We start from the raw sequence: 18,460 nt of genomic DNA on the forward strand, positions 1-18,460 counted from the left end.
AAGGGTGAGAGGGTAAGAGGGTGAGGGCGTGTGAGTGAGGGGTTGGGTGTGAGGGGGTGTGAGGGTGAGAGGATGTGTGAGGGGGAGGATGAGGGTTTGAGGGGGTGTGAGGATGAGGGGGTGTGAGGATGAAGGATGAGGGGGTGTGAGGATGAGGGGGGGTGTGAGAGTGAAGATGTGTGAGGGTGAGGATGTGTGAGGGTGAGGATGTGAGAGGGTGGGTGAGGGCTGAGGATGTGTGTGGGTGAAGGGGTGTGAGGGTCAGTCGCTGTAAACTGTCATTTCTGCCCCGGCATTTTGTATATTTACAAGACTGTAGCAGGAGTAATTTTTAAAAGTCCTCCGCTACAGTGTTCTAATAACCCAAAAAATGCCAAGGCAAATATTACAGTTCTGAGACAGCGTGCTCAAAACACGGCAATAACAACGAGTGACTATGTACAACGGTGCAGGACATTAGAACTAACATTCCGCTACATATATTTGCATAAAAGGCAAAATACATTAAAATTGTATTCTGCTGTACAGTAAAGATTTTGTTTTCTCCCTCCAGTAACGTTCAAAACAGAAAGCATTATTAGCACCTGTTGCAGCACCTGCTTTGACCCAGCTCACTTAAAGCTGGTTAAGTAAAGTGTAGTGCTAATAATGTTTAGGGCGAGTGGGAAGCGGGGCTGGGCTGAATCCTTTGCAGCCAAACGGCGTTACATGCCAAATTAACAGCAAGTGTTTGATTTTTTGGGGGGAAAAACAAACAAGCATTTATAAGAAAAGTCAAATAACACATACAATCAGCCATAACTATTGAATTTGTTGAATGGTTGCATTGCACAAATCAATTTAAAAAGCTAAGGATTTACAGTTCCAACAATAAAGTACTTTATTTTATTGGGGCAAAGTTGTAACGTAAAGAAAAAGTTGCCGTATTCAAAACGTACATGGAAGCCTGTCTAAAGTATAGCGCTGCCTCACGAAAAAGAACCCTCACAAGTGGCTATGAACAACGGTGCAATACATTAGTGCTTACATTCCGCTATATATAATTGCATAAAAAGCAAAACATTAGTAAATCTTATTGTGCTGTAAAGTAAAAAATGCTGTTTCCCTCCAATAGTAACGTTTAAAACAGAAAGCATTATTAGCACCCATTGCAGCACCCGCTTGGACCCGGCTCACTTAAAGCCAGTTAAGTAAAGTGTAGTGATGATAATGTTTAGGGCAGGGGTCTCCAACCTTTTGTGTAGTGAGAGCTACTTCTGGTCAGTGAAAATCGCCGTGAGCTACTAAACCCCAAGCAACTCGCACATTTTTTCGAGGAGCCGAGCTCTAGTGATTTTAAGCCTAATTTCTTCAGAGCCACATTTGAAAATTAAGTTTTAAACTTTTAATGTAAAGACATGTTGTATAGGAGGTGTTTTTCAAGGTATGGGAGAATCTATTTGTTCTTGCAGCAATGTTTGTAGTAATATCAGAGAAATTAACAATAAAATCCACGTACCAGCCCATAAAATCAGCCCATAAATAGCGAAAAACCCGCAGACAAGTATTGGCACAGCCCACCAGCCAATAAAAGAGGCCCACAAATAGCCAAACAAAACACCAATGCACTGATCTGTCAGGCCAGCATTTAGGGCAGGGCCTGGTTCACCTGTCGCCATTCCCACCCCACAAACCTCTTGAGTGCGGTCCTATAAAATGACATCACTCCCACCATGTACATATGGTTTAATAGTCAAGCATAATGTTTCACATTTAAAAATGGTGGCCATATACAAGTGTGCATTACAAACAGACATACTTTGCTTGCTCATGGCAGTTAGACGGAATAGAAAGTTAGTTATAGTAAGGCGCTTATCGTGGAAAACAGTAGTTGCCCATATGAACATACGTCCACCATTTATAAACTTGTTCAAGAAATTAGCTGCTTGCTGGTCGACCTGGACCAGAGTTGAACAGTGGCTTTTTCCCCTCCTTTTCATTAACATTAGCTCTTGCAAAGCTCGACCTTTATTGGTCAGAGTGAAACTACAAGTCCCAGCATGCATAGTGCTGTGGGCTTAGAAACCAAGGCTGGCTGAAAGTCGTCCTGATGACATGGTGCCCCTTGGCAGCCATAAAACCTGCAGCCCCGCCACACTCCTATAAACAGGCTAAATGAGTGCTTCGAAGGACACTTCTCTGCACTTCTCCATTTTGATTAGTAAAACGAAGCCCACATGACTTGGTTCACTACCTGTGGCCGCTCTTTGACGTAGCTGTGCAATATGCTTTGATAAATAAGCAATAATAGGTTGCCCAGCAAAAACTGGGATATGCAGGCCACCGGCCTTGAGACAAAAGACGAGTCTTAATGATGCTTGCTGCACAGAGAGCCCTCTTATGCAGAGAAATATGGCATGACTGTGGGCGGACCGCACACAAGACAGTCATAGAAACACCATTCATGCCTATGCTGCACATAAATCAGCAAGGCTGCTCTTTAACATGACCCTACACCTCTTCTGCCTGTGTAGATGCCATCTTAACTGCTTCTCTGATCAAATATAAAGGTGGAAGGCTGACAAGGCAGATGGCACTGGGCCGGGCCAGTTCAGTACTACTCGCGCCACCTGCAAACCTACTCTGCACTGGCACTCGTCTCGTACAATAATGTTTGGAAATCCAACAAGATAGAAAGCATCTTAAAATAAATATTGTGTGACGTTATTTTTAGACCATGACCCTTCACCTCTGTTTTTGAGGGAATCGGAGTGTGCAGTTGTTCTCTTTGCTCTCATTTTGTCACAGAATGAAGCAGTGGCAGCTTGTCAGTTCGGTGTGCATGTGATAAAAGTACCGAAGACTACAAGAGTGGTAAATTGCATGAGCTGTGTCCCCAGATGTCCAACATAGGCACACGAAGGCTTGATTCACGCTGGATTTCCACATAAAATAACTTTACAGACATTAGCCCTCATTGTGTGACCAGCGAGAATTCACACAGGTCTACATTTTCCTGCTAAAAACGTTACTGCACCTTTATTTTTTTCATAAGTGTGATTTTCTTTCTTCCCATTCCAAGTTTGACAAGTCAGAAACGGTAGATGTGGTTTTGGGATTAATACAGGGAAATCCCAAATATTTTCCCTTGCTACGGACTGAAAAACCTGGAGTATATAAAACCAGTTAAAATATATGCGGGAACTGAAGGCCTGAGAGTAATTTGTACATGTACAACCTGTACATGTCAAATCATTTAATCGCTGCCTCTTAACTAATCTGACAGCTGCTTTGGGTGAGTTCAGGCAACAGAGCCAAAAAAAGCCTAAAATTAAATAGCCTACTCTGCATGCTTTGTTTATGAGCCGCCGACTACTTTCATTATCGGATCCCTTCCCATAAAAATATCGGCATTCGGATTCAAGGCGTAACGCTTCTTCCTTGAGGCGACTCGTCATTTGGGGATTTCAATAGAATTAGATTAGAATTAAGGAATTTCCAAAGTCGAGCATCGTGTAAACTGCAGCTACACATTGAATATTAATTACATGACCTGCATACCGTTAGCCGCTTTGGTTTGAAAGTACACGAAGGGCTAGACTGGAACAGGAGATGAGGGTAATTTTCTATTTCTGGCCCAGGGATTAAAGGTGTTCGGGTGTGCTCCTTGGATATTTTTTTCACTACGTACGGAGAACTATGAGCCACAGGAGAATTGCACACTTTGTTTCACTATGACATCTCTTCCCTCGTGCGCGGGTGAACGGAGGGCCCTTGTTTAAATGAGATGGTTTGTCGACTAGGGAGGCCATGCAAGTTAGAGGTGTATGGAGCTGATCAGGCACGGCTTACCTGCTGCAACAATGAAATCTAAAGGTGGCAGGCTGCAATCTCTTAGATAGAAAAGGTCGCGAGTCCCGGCAGTTCTATACTGGTTGTTCCACCACAAAGCAGCTGCTTCACCCTGCCACGCCTGCTGCGCCACACTGGCTCTTCTTGAGCAGAACGAAAAGCGCAGTGCTAGGGTGGGAAAGGCAGGGAGCGCAGACACAAGATGTGCACGTAGGAGAGGAACGTCATCCTCTTTGGACCGCCCACCCAGCCCCAGCTAAGCTCAAAAAACAATCGGAGAAGCTGCTTTGGGTGAGGGCGGGCAATGGAGCAAAAAAAGCCTAAATAGCCCAAACACCACCAACGGGCTACTAAATTGAAATGCACGAGGCACGAGCTACTTACAGGGTCTCGGCGAGCTACCGGTAGCTCGCGATCGACCGGTTGGAGACCCTGGGTTTAGGGCGATAAAAACGCGGTTTAAAGTCCTCCGCTACAGTGTTCTAATAACCAAAAAAATGCCAAGGCAAACATTACAGTTCTGAACCAGCGTGCTCAAAACACGGCAATAATAAAAAACAAACATATAACAAGGTAAAAAGGATGCCCACGTCACTGTTGTAATTATTTATTGATCTGGATGGAGCACAGTAGCTGTAAACTGTAATTTCTGCCCCAGCATTTTGTATATTTACAAGACTGTAGCAGGAGTCCTTTTTACAGCGTTATAAGTTTCATCTTTATTATTAACGTGTTTGCGGTAAAACGTCCTCCGCTATGCAATAGTAAAATACAAACTTATAATGCTGAAAAAATTCCGACCGCTTAATTGTTGAAATCATTTATTGCCCTGTTTAAAGCACAGGGGCTGCAAACTGTCACTTCTGACCCGGCGTATTATATAAATACAAGTCTGTAGCAGGAAACATTTTTACTTTGTTTAACACTCACGCTACAATGTTATACAAACAAAATGCAGAGGAACACATATCAGTTTGAAACCAATAATAAACATCAAACTTAGACCCCGTTTAGACCCGGCTCACTTAAAGCCGGTTAAGTTAAGTGTAATGATAATAATTTTTGGGCGAGTGGAAAGCGGGAGGGGGCGGGGGGGCTGAATCCTTTTTACAGTGCGTTGTTTATATTCTAAATGTCACTAAGCAAAACACTAAAACAAAAAAAGAAACATAAACAATGTGTAGAGGCCCTCAAGTTAACCTACTAAATATTTCCTAATCGTACAAAAGGCTAAAGTGTTACATTTTTAATCGTGGTTTTGGGTGGCCAAAAGCAGACCGAAAGTCTGTGATAGTGTGATGTTTTGGAGTGAAAAGCTCTGGAATTGCACGGAGGCGGGCGGGGGAGAGCATTCCTTTGAAATCTGAAGCTCTCTGCATTGCTGTGGCGGGTCTGATGCGATGCGGCTCGGGAGCAAATGGCAAGCTCGTGCACGGGCACATGCACTCTGCGTAATCCGCCTGCCAAAGCCCCGTGGTCAGCTTTCGTGATCCAACTCTATATGTCTTGAGCTGCAATGCTTGCGCATTGGCAGGTCGAGACCTAACAAGAAGGGGAATGAAGAGGTTCTGCTCGTAGGAGCAGAAGAGGTGGATACATCCTCCTCAAGTCAATAGGTACTAAACATAGAGATCCACCCTCAAATAGTTCTAGTGTTGTGTCTTTCCTGACTATGTGTGTTTCCTACAGTGGTGGGAAAAACACACAGTTTTGTAGTAAATACTACATGTACATACTCTACTTTTCATACATCTTATTTCCCTACCTTTAATAATACCAGCTCAAAGGAATATTAAATGTTAGTCCAAAGAGCCAGGTATTTTTTGATTCACTCTGTCATTCACTCCTTACCCTTCCACTCACACTCCTACATGACACAACGTTTTGTCTCTTCAAAAACATGTTCTCACGTAGTCGTAGGTCGCAGCACGCCCCTCCCGTAGCAAAGCGGGTAGACCCCTATGATGAAGCATGACACCAAGGGCCCTTTTGGTGTATGAGGGGTATTTTAACAAAACTGTGTTTTTCCCACCACTGTAGGAAACACTTAGTCAGGGAAGACACGACTCCAGAACTCTATGTGGGTGCATCTCTATGTTTAGCACTTATGTCAAAAATAGCCTTGAAGAATGTCATACAGAGGGCCCCTGAGGGGGGGAAATGGTAGCCCCTCCTCTGGTTTGCAGTTTATCTTGTCAAAGCTCTTATAACCATTCTCTTCACTAGTCTGCATGTCAGTCTTTGATCATTGCAAGCACTGTCAACCCAGTATTGCAGTTTATCTGCATTTTTGAACTTCACATGGGTGCTTTCTTGATTTAATAGACTATTTTGCCCCAGCACCACAGGATTACTCTTGCTGATCTTTAGACTAATGTCTAACTCCCATGGGGGAAACCTTCCATGCAGCATGGAAGGTAATTGTGTTTTACCACAAGGAAATCATTAATTCCCAGTTGAAAAAAGAAATTGCTTGAAATGAACTTGGAACCCAGTAGGAAATAATTGTCCAAACTGCTTTAGAATATATCCTCCTTGTGCGAAAAAGGAATAACCTCAATCCCAAACAATAAGTCTAATTTAATACCCCATCAAAAATATACCAGACCTATAAAGAAAGATTGATTCTAATGCTGCCTGAAATAGTTTGTACAAGAGCATTGGTTCAATCCCAGAACCTCATGAAATGCTTACTGTGGGTTGCCGTTTGTCCTGTGAGCGAAGGCCTAGTAAAGTAGCGAGAACCAACTTTTAATGGCAACTTTACCCTGCTCATCATTTTTCTTTACTTTGACAATTGCATCATCTTCCTGCAAAGACAAATATTGTCCACTATGGATGCATTTATCTCAACGATTGTCCCCCTTTTTCTTGATAGTGTTATTCCAAATTGGTGCCATGCTGATTTGTACAGCGTTTTGTAGTTGAGCATTAAAAATTGAACTAGTTATGTAGGCTGAGCTAGTGATGGAGTGTGAATGTGAAACAGGCATTGGCAACACCACTCGGTCCAGCCTATACAAGAGCTATTTGCTTTGCCAATGTGTTTTTGTCATGTTGTACACCAGAATGGCTACTGTTCAGCATGGCCAAACGTTCGCGGAGTGTGGCGTCGCGGAGTGTGGCGTCGCGGAGTGTGGCGTCGCGAAGTAGTGTGGAATGCTGTGCAGTAAAGTATCCGAGTGGAGGGAGTAAAGTGGTGTCGTTTGTTGTAGAATCTAGTGTTGTAGAGTGGCATAGATTGGCCTAGTCATGTGGCATAGAGTAGCGTAGATTGGTCTACAGTCAAGTGGCATAGAGTGGAGTAACGTGGAGTTAGTGGTGTGGAGTAGAGGGTGTTGTATCGTTTTGCCGTTACAGACAAACCATTTCCAATTGAAATGGCCATTACATTTGCACACACATACAGTTGTACTGATAAAACTACACAGATAACCTGTGGAAATGCCACCACCCAGTGTATTGATTTGTTTTGATTGTAATAAAATAGTTTCTACCATGCTTCAGAATTACAAAAAAAAGTGTATCTTGTTCTTTTCTAATTCTGATATTTTACTAAATAATTGCACTGTTCATTTCCAGACATTAAAATGTTGTAGTGGTTAGGAAAAGAAAATACCATTAGATAGCCTCCCTCCAGCACACCCCAGTACACAGTGTGATTATCACAAAAATCCTATCACTTTGAAGTCCGAGAAAGAAAAGTAAACGCCAAGCTCCCACTCAACGACCGAGCCTAAAATGTGACCTCTGTCTTTGAATACACACCAAATGTGACAAGATTAGAACAAAATCTAAAGGCCTGTTGTTGGAACCGGCCTCGTGGCGTGGTCCCCCTCCGCCCGCATGGCGGGCCCTGGACGACATCGACCCCTGTCCCCCAGCCTAAGTTTCGATGGCCCTCCAGCCGTCCCTGGACGCCTGGTTTCGATCGCCCTCCGGCCTCCCTGGGTGCTGGCTCCACCCTCCTGCTGGGTGTCTGGACACTCTCATCCCGGCCCCTCTGACCCCCGGGTGCGATGGTCCGGACATCAAAGGACTCCAGACCTATATCTGGGGCAGCCCCGGAGCGGGTCGGGAGTTGTATACTGGAGTCGAGAGACACCGAGAAGAACTCACCTACTACGAACCCTGTAACCCTGTAACCCTCTTTGGAGCCCTGCTGGCGCTGCCGCGGCCCAACCTCGCTGAAACCATCTTTGGAGCCCTGCTGGCGCTGCCACGGCCCGACCCGGAGGAACCCCCCAGCTCGAGGATTGAGAGCTGAGCGCAGGGTATCCCTGTACCAAACCGGTACCAAGACTGTCCCGCTACCCCCTTCCCGCATCCATTTGCACCTGTATTGCTGAGATAACCTGCCTTGATTGCTGATAAAGACGTTCAGAATCTATCCTTGTGTGGTGTCCATCTGTAGTGGTGTGATTGCTCGACCTTTACGATCCTAGGAGAGGAACCTCACCCGGAGGCCTCTCGACCTCGCTCGGCCAGTTCTAGGAGAGTGGGTCTTGGGGTGGTCGGTCAGACAGCCTCTGCCTCCCCCCTAAGATCGCCTTTCTAACACCTGTTTTTCAGAAAGCGAGCACATGTGGAAGGATACAGTAAACAGGCTATGCTCCACTGGAGGGACAAAGACCTACTGGACAGCCAAAAACAAATAAAGCAAGAAAATAGAAAGCAAGTAAATGAGTTATTAAAACACCAATGGAAAGCAATGAATGGAATGCATTCCCAAGGAAGCTATCCGAAAGTCCCCAAAAAGTCTTTACAAACCAGACAGCTGCACAGTCTGTTAGGCTTCAATCTAAAAACAAAAAGGCCTTTGGGGTTAGGAAGTGTATATTTTAGTAGTTAAAAGAAACTCCTTTATATTTTGAGTTAAGGTTCTACGCTACGCTGTCCTAGAGTTTTGGTAAGCCACTCCGATTTTTCTATTTTATAATTTCTACTTTGATGTCACAGCCAGTCCAGAAATACATAATTCATTTTTTTTTATCCGTACTCCAGTGCTGTGAGTATACCACTTAATTGCTGTTAAACACCATGTATTTTAGCTTTGTTTTGCAAAAGCCAGTACATTAAATTTTGTTAAATGTAGGACAGGATTATTTTTGGTCTCATTATTCTGCCACTGAATCTGCGTCCCAAATTGAATTGTGCCTTTCAAACACAGACATTAGGAAAATATTTTCATGTAGTTTGATACACAGACCTAATTGTAACAACATTCCTCCTTTAATAGGATATCCACCACCTCACACCAGCTACAGATTTTTATAAGAAGCTGGCCTTGGACTGTTCTGGACAGCAGATAGCAGTGGACCTCTTCCTTCTTAATGGACAGTACGCAGACTTGGCTTCATTAGGTGAGTTATAGGACTTTGTCGGAACACACTCTTTTTAGGGTCTTTATTCCTGAAATTTGATTGTGTTGATTTGCACGGCTGTTTGTACGCGATACGATTTGAACTATTGTCATTAATAACTCCGAGCACAGCTGAAATCTTAATGGTCATAGATGAGACATCTAAAAATGCCTATGGTTATTGACTCAGATGACTGAGGCCTTTATGGAAGGAATACTCAGAAGCCATGAAGATCTGAAGCCTAGTCAGCTGGAAAAAGAGGATCTGTATCACCAGAGTGCGAAGGATGCATAAGTTATCAAAGTATTATAGCTGTTGGTGTCTGCAGAGCACCTCAAATGGCCTACATTTGTGTGAAATTCTATTGCCCATAAGTCTGAAAGGCACAGGGCATAAGGATCTCATTGTTCACTGTAGTTCCCAAATAGTTTGTGTCTCGTTGACTTGTGCTGGTTACCCTGAGGCTTGAACTGTGTGAACTAATATCCTATGGCATACGTTTGCAGTGAGCATCAAGGCGCTATTCTTGCGTTTTGTGGTTACCAGCCACTCCAGTCTTGTCTCCCCAGTCATTGTCTCCTGACCCGTATGTGCCTCTCCACCATTGGAAAGTGTAATTCTTCATCAGTCATTATTAAAATACCTAACCTTAATGGTAGGTACTGTGTGGATGTCACTCTTTAGGTATCAATAGTCAACTCACCCTTATACTAGTAGACTTCTTAAAATTGGCTAAACTAATTTTGAGACTTCTACTGCTCCCTTGAGCTGTCATCTGTAAACCCCAACTTCTTTCCTGAGCATCAAAGCTCTTAACCCTGATGCAATCGACACGCAAGTATAAGAGTTACTTTCTTGCTTCCTTTTTGCAAATTAATACCAACAGTCAAGAACTAGAGGCTCTCTCTCCTTTCTTTTTTGCCAACCAGTACCACTCACTAGTCGTCATTTGGATTATTAGCTTCCTTTTGGGAGATGAACTACTGTGTTTTTGTCACAATCCCTGCACGACTCGTTTGGATCTACTGAGCTATTTTTCTTGGCCCATGACTTGCAAGACAAACTAGGCAAAAGGGCAGAAATGTCCCCTCAGTTATATAGTAGTAATGCATTTACACAGAGTGACAATATATCTGTAGTAGTCTAACATTACACAAAGACTACTTCGGAACTATTGAAGACATTTTTTGCAGTCTGTGTACAAAGTACAATCATTTGCACTCCTCTTCATTTGTCCTGCACACTATCAATTTTCTAGTACTAGAAACACAGTTGTCGTAGTTTGGCTCCAGAATATGGTAGGACCTTCTATGATTAATAAACAAACACTTACGATTTTCTTTCAGGAAAGGCAGGTCACCGACAGATCTCTTGGGCTTTCTTCAACCCCAGCATCCATCCTTTCCCATCTACTGCGGCCATGGTTGTTGCACAAATGGGTCTCTGCAAAACCACCATACCCATCAGTCGAACAGACTACCCAGTCCTTTCAGAACACACAGGAGCCAGTCCCAGCATACTGTCCAGTACCCCCCCCCCCCCCCACACACACACACTCATTTTGCTGCCACAGCATCTAAACCTCTTAAGTGCACCCTAACTCCAGCACTGCCATCCCATGAATGGCAGGTTCAGGCACCACCTGCCCAGACAGGCTGCCATTATGGCCAACAAATGGGTGTTCTAGATTGTGCAGAAGGGGTATACCCTTCCATTTGTGGAAACCCCTCCTCCTTTGCCACCATCCCAAGAATGGCTAACAGATGACCATCTCTCCTTGCAGACGTGCAGGCTGGCCAAAGCAGCCATCGAGAGGGTCCCTGAGCCAGAAGTAGGACATGGTTGCTAATCCTACTACTTTCTTTGTGCCGAACATAGAGGGAGGACTTCATCCTATGCTAGATCTGGGCCCTCCCAGTGCCTTTCAACAGAAAGGGAAATTAAAGATGCTCACCTTGGCTTGAGTCTTATTGGCCCAGGACCCTGAAGACTGGAATAGTAATGTTGGACTTGAAGGATTCTTATTTTCGCATCCAAGTCCTGCCAGTCCACAGGCATTGCCTGTGGTTCACGTCAGCCAGGATAATTTCCTGTTCGTCTGGCTCCTCTTAAGCCTCATCAGTGCCACTAGAGTGTTCATAAAAGTGAATGCGGAGTTCATCTACAGCGGTCAGGGCTTCCAGTCTTCCCTACTCCGACGACTGGCTGCTGTAAGTAGGATCATTGCAAGCAGTGGATGCCCACCTCCAGACTATGGCATTCGCTAGGGTTCTCTATTAACATGCTGAAATCATACCCGACACCTTCTCAAATGCTTCCTTTCACTTGAGCCATTCTGTATACAGTGAAGTTCTGCTCCTGTTTTCCGGATCTCAGCGTCCTTGATTTTCCGGCTAGGATTCTGATATTTCGACCTCAATCCTGGGTTTGGGTGAGACTGACTCTTAGGCTACTGGGTCTGATGGCCTCCTGTATCCTGCTGGTGAGGCACACCAGATGGCATATGCGGGCTCTGTAGTGGGATCTGAAGTACCAGTGGGCTCAGCGCCTATGGAATTTCAGCAGCCTGGTCCGGATTTCAAAGTGGGCTGCAAACGATCTGCAGTGGTGCCTGATTGACCACGATTGGGGCCATGGCAAACCCCCCTCTTCCCCACCCAGAGTTGACCGTGGTGACCAATACTTTACTTGTGGTTTGGGGCAGCCTCCTGGAAGAGCTGGAGATCAGGGGATTCTGGTCTCTGTTGGAATCTCAGCTGTACATCAAGTTTCTGGATCTGAAAACTATCTGCTTGGCATTGAAAATCTTCCTACTGTCCTTTAAGGGAAGGCTGGTTCAGGTGGTCATAAACAACACCACTGCCATGTGGTATTACAACAAACAGGGCGGTGTGGGGTTGGACCTAGTGCCAGGAGAGAGTGTGCCTCCTGTTGTGGCTGGAGTGCCAGGACACCTTTGTGGCCGTACATCACTTGGCCAGCTCACTGAACGCCAGGGTAGACTAAGTCAGCTGTGGATGCCTTGCCGATCACAACTAGCAACTACATCCGGAGTGGGCATGAGATCTCTTCCATAAATGGGAAAAACCTTAGCTCAAATGGTTCACCAATGCTGAGAACATGTAATGTCGGCACTTTTGTGCATTGGGAGTTTCCAAAGCAGAGATGTGTAATATAGGACTCCTATATGCCTTTCTGCTTATACCTCTCCTGTCTCAAGTTTTCAAGAAGATCCGAACAGACAGGGCCAAGTCGTTTTAGTGGCTCCAGATTGGGCAGAGAGATTATGATATCCAGAGCTCCTGAGTCAGTCATCTGATCAGGCTGCATCTTTAGCACATATGCTGTGCAGCAACATGGCAAGGTCCTGCATCCAAAATTGTGAACTCTTCATCTTCATGCATGGAGTTTGAGCATGAAACAGTTAAGGGTTTTCTATCTTTCTCCTAGGGTCTGTGATATCCTCTTGGCAGCTAGACGTCCATCCCACTAAAACTGTATACGTCTGCCATTAGGATAAGTTTGTTTCTTGGTGTTTCCCTCTACACATGGATCCCCTTTCTGCCCTGCTGTCAGAAGTGTTGCTGTTTGTTTTATCTGTCGGCAAGGCCTTGCTCTGGGTGCTGTTAAGGGTTACATGCTGGCTATTGCAGCTTTCCTGTGTTTGCCATATCAATCCTGTTCAAGCCACTTGTTAGGACTTATTTTCTGAAAGATTTGGAACATTTGTTCCCTCTTACCCTTTTCATGATACACCAGAGGGAACTCAATCTGTTCCTCACATTTCTCATATGTTCCCCTTTGAGTCGCCACACAGCTGTTCTGTGCGGCTCTTGACTGTTTAAACAGTTTTTCTAGTAGCCATTGCCTCGGCCTGGAAGGTTAGTGAGCTTCAAAGTCTCAGTTCACCCTCGTAAACACGTGGAGGCAAACACTTAACTAGTATTTATACATTTTGTAATAACAAAACACTGCCTTCTACATCATTGTTGTACTGTTTGAGCTCTGTATTCAGACTGTTACCTCTCTTATGGGTGCTCCTTGCCAATGGATTGGGAATATGATCACTTCTACAGTGGTCTGTAGTCTACTTGTGAGGTCTCTTCATCGGTCTGCATGCCAGTTTATGTACTTTAGTGCTGTCTCTCTACTGTTCTAGATGAAAATGCATTAATCTGAGGAGTGGCTATACCTACGTATCAGAAAGAAAATGAGCTACGCCCCAGAAGTCAAGGGGAACATTTATGGATATTTCAAAATAAATGAATTTGTCGCTGCATTCTACTGTTGTTCTGATGGAGTATTCTCTGTTTTCTGTTTGGGTCATATCCTATTTATTCAATTTGCCTTTTTTCTCACCAGTACTTTCTAGACAGTTGTACTGAATAATGCAAAAACTAAAATGTAGCTGTGCCATGTTTATGCATGCTGCTTCTTATGATATTACTCTTGTCTAGGGTGCATTTCAAGGTATTCTGCAGGAAGTGTGTTTCACTACCAGTCCTACCATCAACAGCACAATCCAGTCCAGGTTGAGAAACTGCAGAAGGAGCTCAAGCGGTATTTAACCCGAAAGATTGGCTTTGAAGCAGTCATGAGGATAAGATGCACCAAAGGTTCGTTTATAGTTTCCATTGCGTTAATTTCACTGTGTCTGTTGCATGTCTGTTCCCGAACAGATGTTGCGTTCCTTAATGCCTTAACAAGTCTTACTGAATTAATGACACAATTACATGGCCCCAAACAAAAGTAAACCATAGGTTGAAATGTTGAAAATACATTTGTATCCTTCAATTCAAATAAAGCTCTTTGTAATCTATTGATAATCCTATGAATGTGTTGTTCATCTACCATGAGCCCTAAAGATGTGTTCTGATGTGTGCTCCACATTTCAGGTATTTTGTTTTTCTTTCATGTATAAGACTTTCGCATAGTGTGTATCTTTCCACTGATTCAAAGTGTTGGGTGTTGAAATACAAATATAACTATTTAGCAAGTTATTTTTCCACATCTTATCAAACTGATTACTTTGTCTAACCAAGGATACATTACCATTAAGTATTGTCATTAAAGATGCTTGTTCACCTCCCAAATCCACTTCAGTGTGTTTTTCTTGCTCTGTAACCGATCTAATTTGTGCATCCTTGGTGACTTAAATACATGGTTTTAGAAGCCAAATTGTGCCTTCTGAATAATAATAAAACAATTTAGTCTCCTGGAATGACCATCACCTCACCTCTTTCACTTCCACAATCTCATCAAAATGTATTGTCAATCTCTTGCATATTTAACAGCCTACAGATAGGGGAAGGGACTGAACATGGAGGATGTCCAACTTGCATTACATCAAACTCAAACCTTTAGCAAAGATCCACAGTAGAAAATCTATGTAAAAGAATGCACTAATCATTGAACAAGTTAATACTGTTAAAAACATCAACTGACCTTAAAGAATATAGAGCGCTACATGGATGAATGAGGAAATAGAAAAATATAAACTCTCAACTGTGCTCACTTTAACACCAGTGGCACAAGCAAAATAATTTACTAGACAAAATAAAACTCTGGGGAAAAAAACTGAATATGTAAAGCCACAGTCGGATTTCTAATGTCAAATTACCGTTTTCTAATGTCAAATCACCTTTAAAAGGACTGCACAAAATAATATCTGTGTCGCAATCACAAAACCTCTGTAACCTAACAGCCAACATCTTTGTATCCCGATGTCAAGGTTTTATTCCAAACTCCCAGGATCGGTACGTTTCTCAAATGGGTCCACCTCTCAATTGCCCCACTCTCTGATGCTATTATAGCGCAGAGGGTTGGAATGATTAAGCGAGGGAAGGAAAGGATAGGGGCTGCAAAGAGGGAGACCTAAAACACAATAAACCCAATTAAAGGACCGTTCAGTTTCCACTCTCACTATCCTAAAAGATACAATCGAGAAACAGATGCTAGAACTACCTGTAAAGGAAAATAGCACGTGGACCTTCTTTTCGTGAGATGCCTTATCGTCTGAAGGCTCTCTAAAGATACGAAAACACTAATCTGCATATAGTGAAACTCACCATAAGTAAGAACCGCACACACTCACTCCAATCGTTACCCACCACATTAAGGAATTGATCTGGCTTCACAGGGGAGGTTGAGTACACGACACACACCACTATCCCCTGCTAAAAAGGAAAACATAAGAACAAACCGAAAGTAATGTTGATGTCATCTCTTCAAGGTCAAACGTTCAGAATAGGCATTGATTTCATGCCCCTCACAAAGTTGACTGTTCAAGCACAGCCCAAGTATCCATGTGGCCCGTTCATAGGCAAGAATGTCATGGATTCAAAGTTTCACATACCAACAGAATAAAGCACCCCGTACACTCAATGACTTCAGAGTGTAACAATCAGGAAGTTCTAGAAGTTGCCAAAGGACTCCGAAAGGCTTCATACCTTATCATGCTTTACTATATTCATGAATGGTGACTGCATCACCCTTACCACCCTTGCTGAGTAACAGATGTCCAGCGTCTCCTCTCTACTCGTTTATGCCCCTGCTCCAGTCTAAGCTCCAAATCAGAATACGCAGCAAGGAACTGATTCACCCAGCCGGTATTTGTTCTTCCGGGTATTGCGTTGCGTCACCAGTACGCGCGCTCCACTAACGCCGCAGGAATGCTGGGAGTTGTGGTCCTGGTGAGAGACGCATTCCACACGCTAACGCCCTCGCTCACTGCTCCGACGCCAGAGTTCAGGGAAGCGTGACACCCAAGCATAATCCCTACAGCTATACACTAAGAAAGTATTGAGTTGTTTGGGTGGGCAGTCACCCACCACACAGAATAATGATACTAACTTGTCAAGTGGAAGAACCAGTCACTAAAATCACCTCTGTTCAACCCCCTGGTAGCTATGGCCATCCTTATGATTCTTAGAGTTCACTTTGTCCTGGGTATAAGAGGGAACAGATATAGCTCTTCTCAGGCTACAGACTGCATGTCCAGTTTTCTTCTGAATTTCTGCAGGTCAAGAACATGTCCTTAGGAGGATGCCTTAGAATGCCACATTTATGGGTGGCACTGGCTAGTGGGTGGGGGTGACTCCTGGCTCCTCTCTGACCAGTAGAGTAAGGGCAGCCCTACTTACTTTTACAGCAATTCCTGTTCGCCTTATTGCAAACACTCCTGCAGTGCCCTTCATTTTTTTTTAATCAAAGTTGGGGAACCCTTTCTCCCTTGTGCAAAGCTCTTGTGTCTGCCCAGAGGAGTAGCCAGGGAAATGAGCAGTCCCCACCTGTGTCGATTGCCCTCTAGTGGGTCTAGAAGTACCTCTCCTCCCACTGGGTTTGGAGCCAGCCTGGCTACTGTGACCCTTGGGGACAAGTGCTTTCCATTCTTTAGGTCTCCACACTAAACTACGAATGGGCAGATGACATCTGTTAGTTTCAAGTAAATGAAGTTACTGGGTCCATCCCAACTGTCCTTCCTTGGCTGATAGGTAGCAGATGCCCCACCCTCAGCCCATCCTGTTACCAGGTGTTAGAAGGGAAATCTTAAGGTCTGCCGAGCAAGGGGGAGAGGCCTCCAGGCGAGGGCCCTCCTAGGATCGTACAGCAGAGCAACCACCCCCCCTACAGATGGAAGCCACACAAAGATAGGTTCTTAACACTTTTATCAGTACTTTTAGGCAGGTTATCGTAACGATACAGAAAGAACAGGATTCAGGGATCCTCTTAAACTTAGTCTCTGTGGGAAGGGGGTAGCGGGACAGTCTTGGTCCCGGTCTGGTACAGGGATATCTTGCGCACAGCTCTCAATCCTCGAGCTGGGGGGTTCTTCGGTATGGGCCGCGGCAGCGCCAGCAGGACCCCAGGGATGGTCTCACGAAGATGGGCCGCGGCAGCGCCAGCAGGGCTCCAAGGATGGTTCCACGAAGATGGGCCGCGGCAGCGCCAGCAGGACTCCAAGGATGGTTTCACGAAGATGGGCCGCGGCAGCGCCAGCAGGATTCCAAGGATGGTTTCACGAAGATGGGCCGCGGCAGCGCCAGCGGGACCCCAAGGATGGTTGCACGAAGATGAGTTTGTCTCGGTGTCTCTCGACTCCAGGATACAACTGCCGACCTGCTCTGGAGCTGCCCCAGTTATAGGTCTGGTGCCCTTTGATGTCCGGACCCTCGCACTTGGAGGTCGGAGGGTCCGGGATGTGCGGGTCCAGACACCCAGCAGGGGGGGTGGTGCCAGCGCCCAGGGAGGCTGGGGGCGATCGAAACCAGGCGGATGGGGGACCATCGAAACTCCTTCCCCCATTGATTCGTCAAGTGGTCTCTTTACCCCCTGGTTGGATCGTGGTGCCTCGATGTCGGGGCGTTGCTGGGTCTGTGGCGGGGGTCGGGCCGAGGCCACGAGGCCTGGTCATGGAGGGTCCAAGATGGCGGCTGGGCCGGAGACGGTGGTCCGGGAAAGGGTCCGGGCCAGCTGAGGGGGCTCAGGAGAGGAGGTAGAGTTCCACCGGGGAAGAGCTAAGGGCTGCCCGGAGGGGCGGCACTCGTGGAGGGTGGATGGTACTGCTCTTGGCCGGGGAACAGGGGTCGAGGTAGTCCGGGACCCGTCATGCGGGAGGAGTGGGGCCACGCCACGAGGCCAGGTCCAACACGCGTTCCCCCCCCCCCCCCCCCAGCTGAAGGCAGGGAGAGTCACCCATCTCCTTGGGTATTCTCCTCGCCGAGGCGGAAGAAGCGGGACAGGCCGTCTGCGTTGGCGTGGTCGTTGCCTGGGCGATGCTCCATAGTGAAGTCCATCCCTTGCCGGGAGATGGACCAACGCAACAGCTTCGGATTCTCCCCTCGCATCTGCATCAGCCATTGCAGAGGTCGGTGGTCAGTTTGTACCCGGAAGTGGGTGCCGAAGAGATAGGGCCGGAGCTTCTTGAGAGCCCACACCACGGCGAAGGCCTCCCGCTCGATTGTGCTCCAGCGCTGTTCTCGGGCCAGCAGACGTCGGCTAATGAAGGCTACCGGCTGGTCAATTCCCTCGGTATTGACTTGGGAGAGAACTGCCCCGACGCTGTGATCGGAGGCATCTGGTTGCACTATGAATTCCCGACTGTAGTCGGGAGCTTGGAGCACGGGTGCGGTGCAGATTGCTGTCTTGAGGTTCTCAAAGGCGGCCTGACACTCGGGTGTCCAGTGTACCTTCAGTGGGTGTTTCTTTGACGTGAGTTCTGTGAGGGGGCCCACAATACTGCCGTAGTCCTTTACGAAGCACCGGTA

At 45.7% G+C, this 18,460-nt stretch overlaps 1 protein-coding gene across 2 annotated transcripts in view; it reads left to right on the forward strand.

Moving 5' to 3' along the window:
- The window catches only part of SEC24A (SEC24 homolog A, COPII component), a 590,503-nt gene that overhangs the window by 364,387 nt on the left and 207,656 nt on the right, over positions 1-18,460 (forward strand). For both annotated transcript variants that reach the window (XR_015297552.1, XM_086931494.1), the window contains exons 14-15: positions 9,071-9,194; positions 13,652-13,810. Coding sequence is in view for 1 of the 2 variants with exons in the window: in XM_086931494.1 (XP_086787620.1) it covers positions 9,071-9,194; positions 13,652-13,810 (283 nt within the window). In the remaining variant the exon portion in view is untranslated. The remainder of the gene's footprint in view (positions 1-9,070; positions 9,195-13,651; positions 13,811-18,460) is intronic.

This window comes from Lissotriton vulgaris, chromosome 7, assembly GCF_964263255.1.
Source record: "Lissotriton vulgaris chromosome 7, aLisVul1.2, whole genome shotgun sequence".
Classification (NCBI taxonomy): Eukaryota; Metazoa; Chordata; class Amphibia; order Caudata; family Salamandridae; genus Lissotriton; species Lissotriton vulgaris.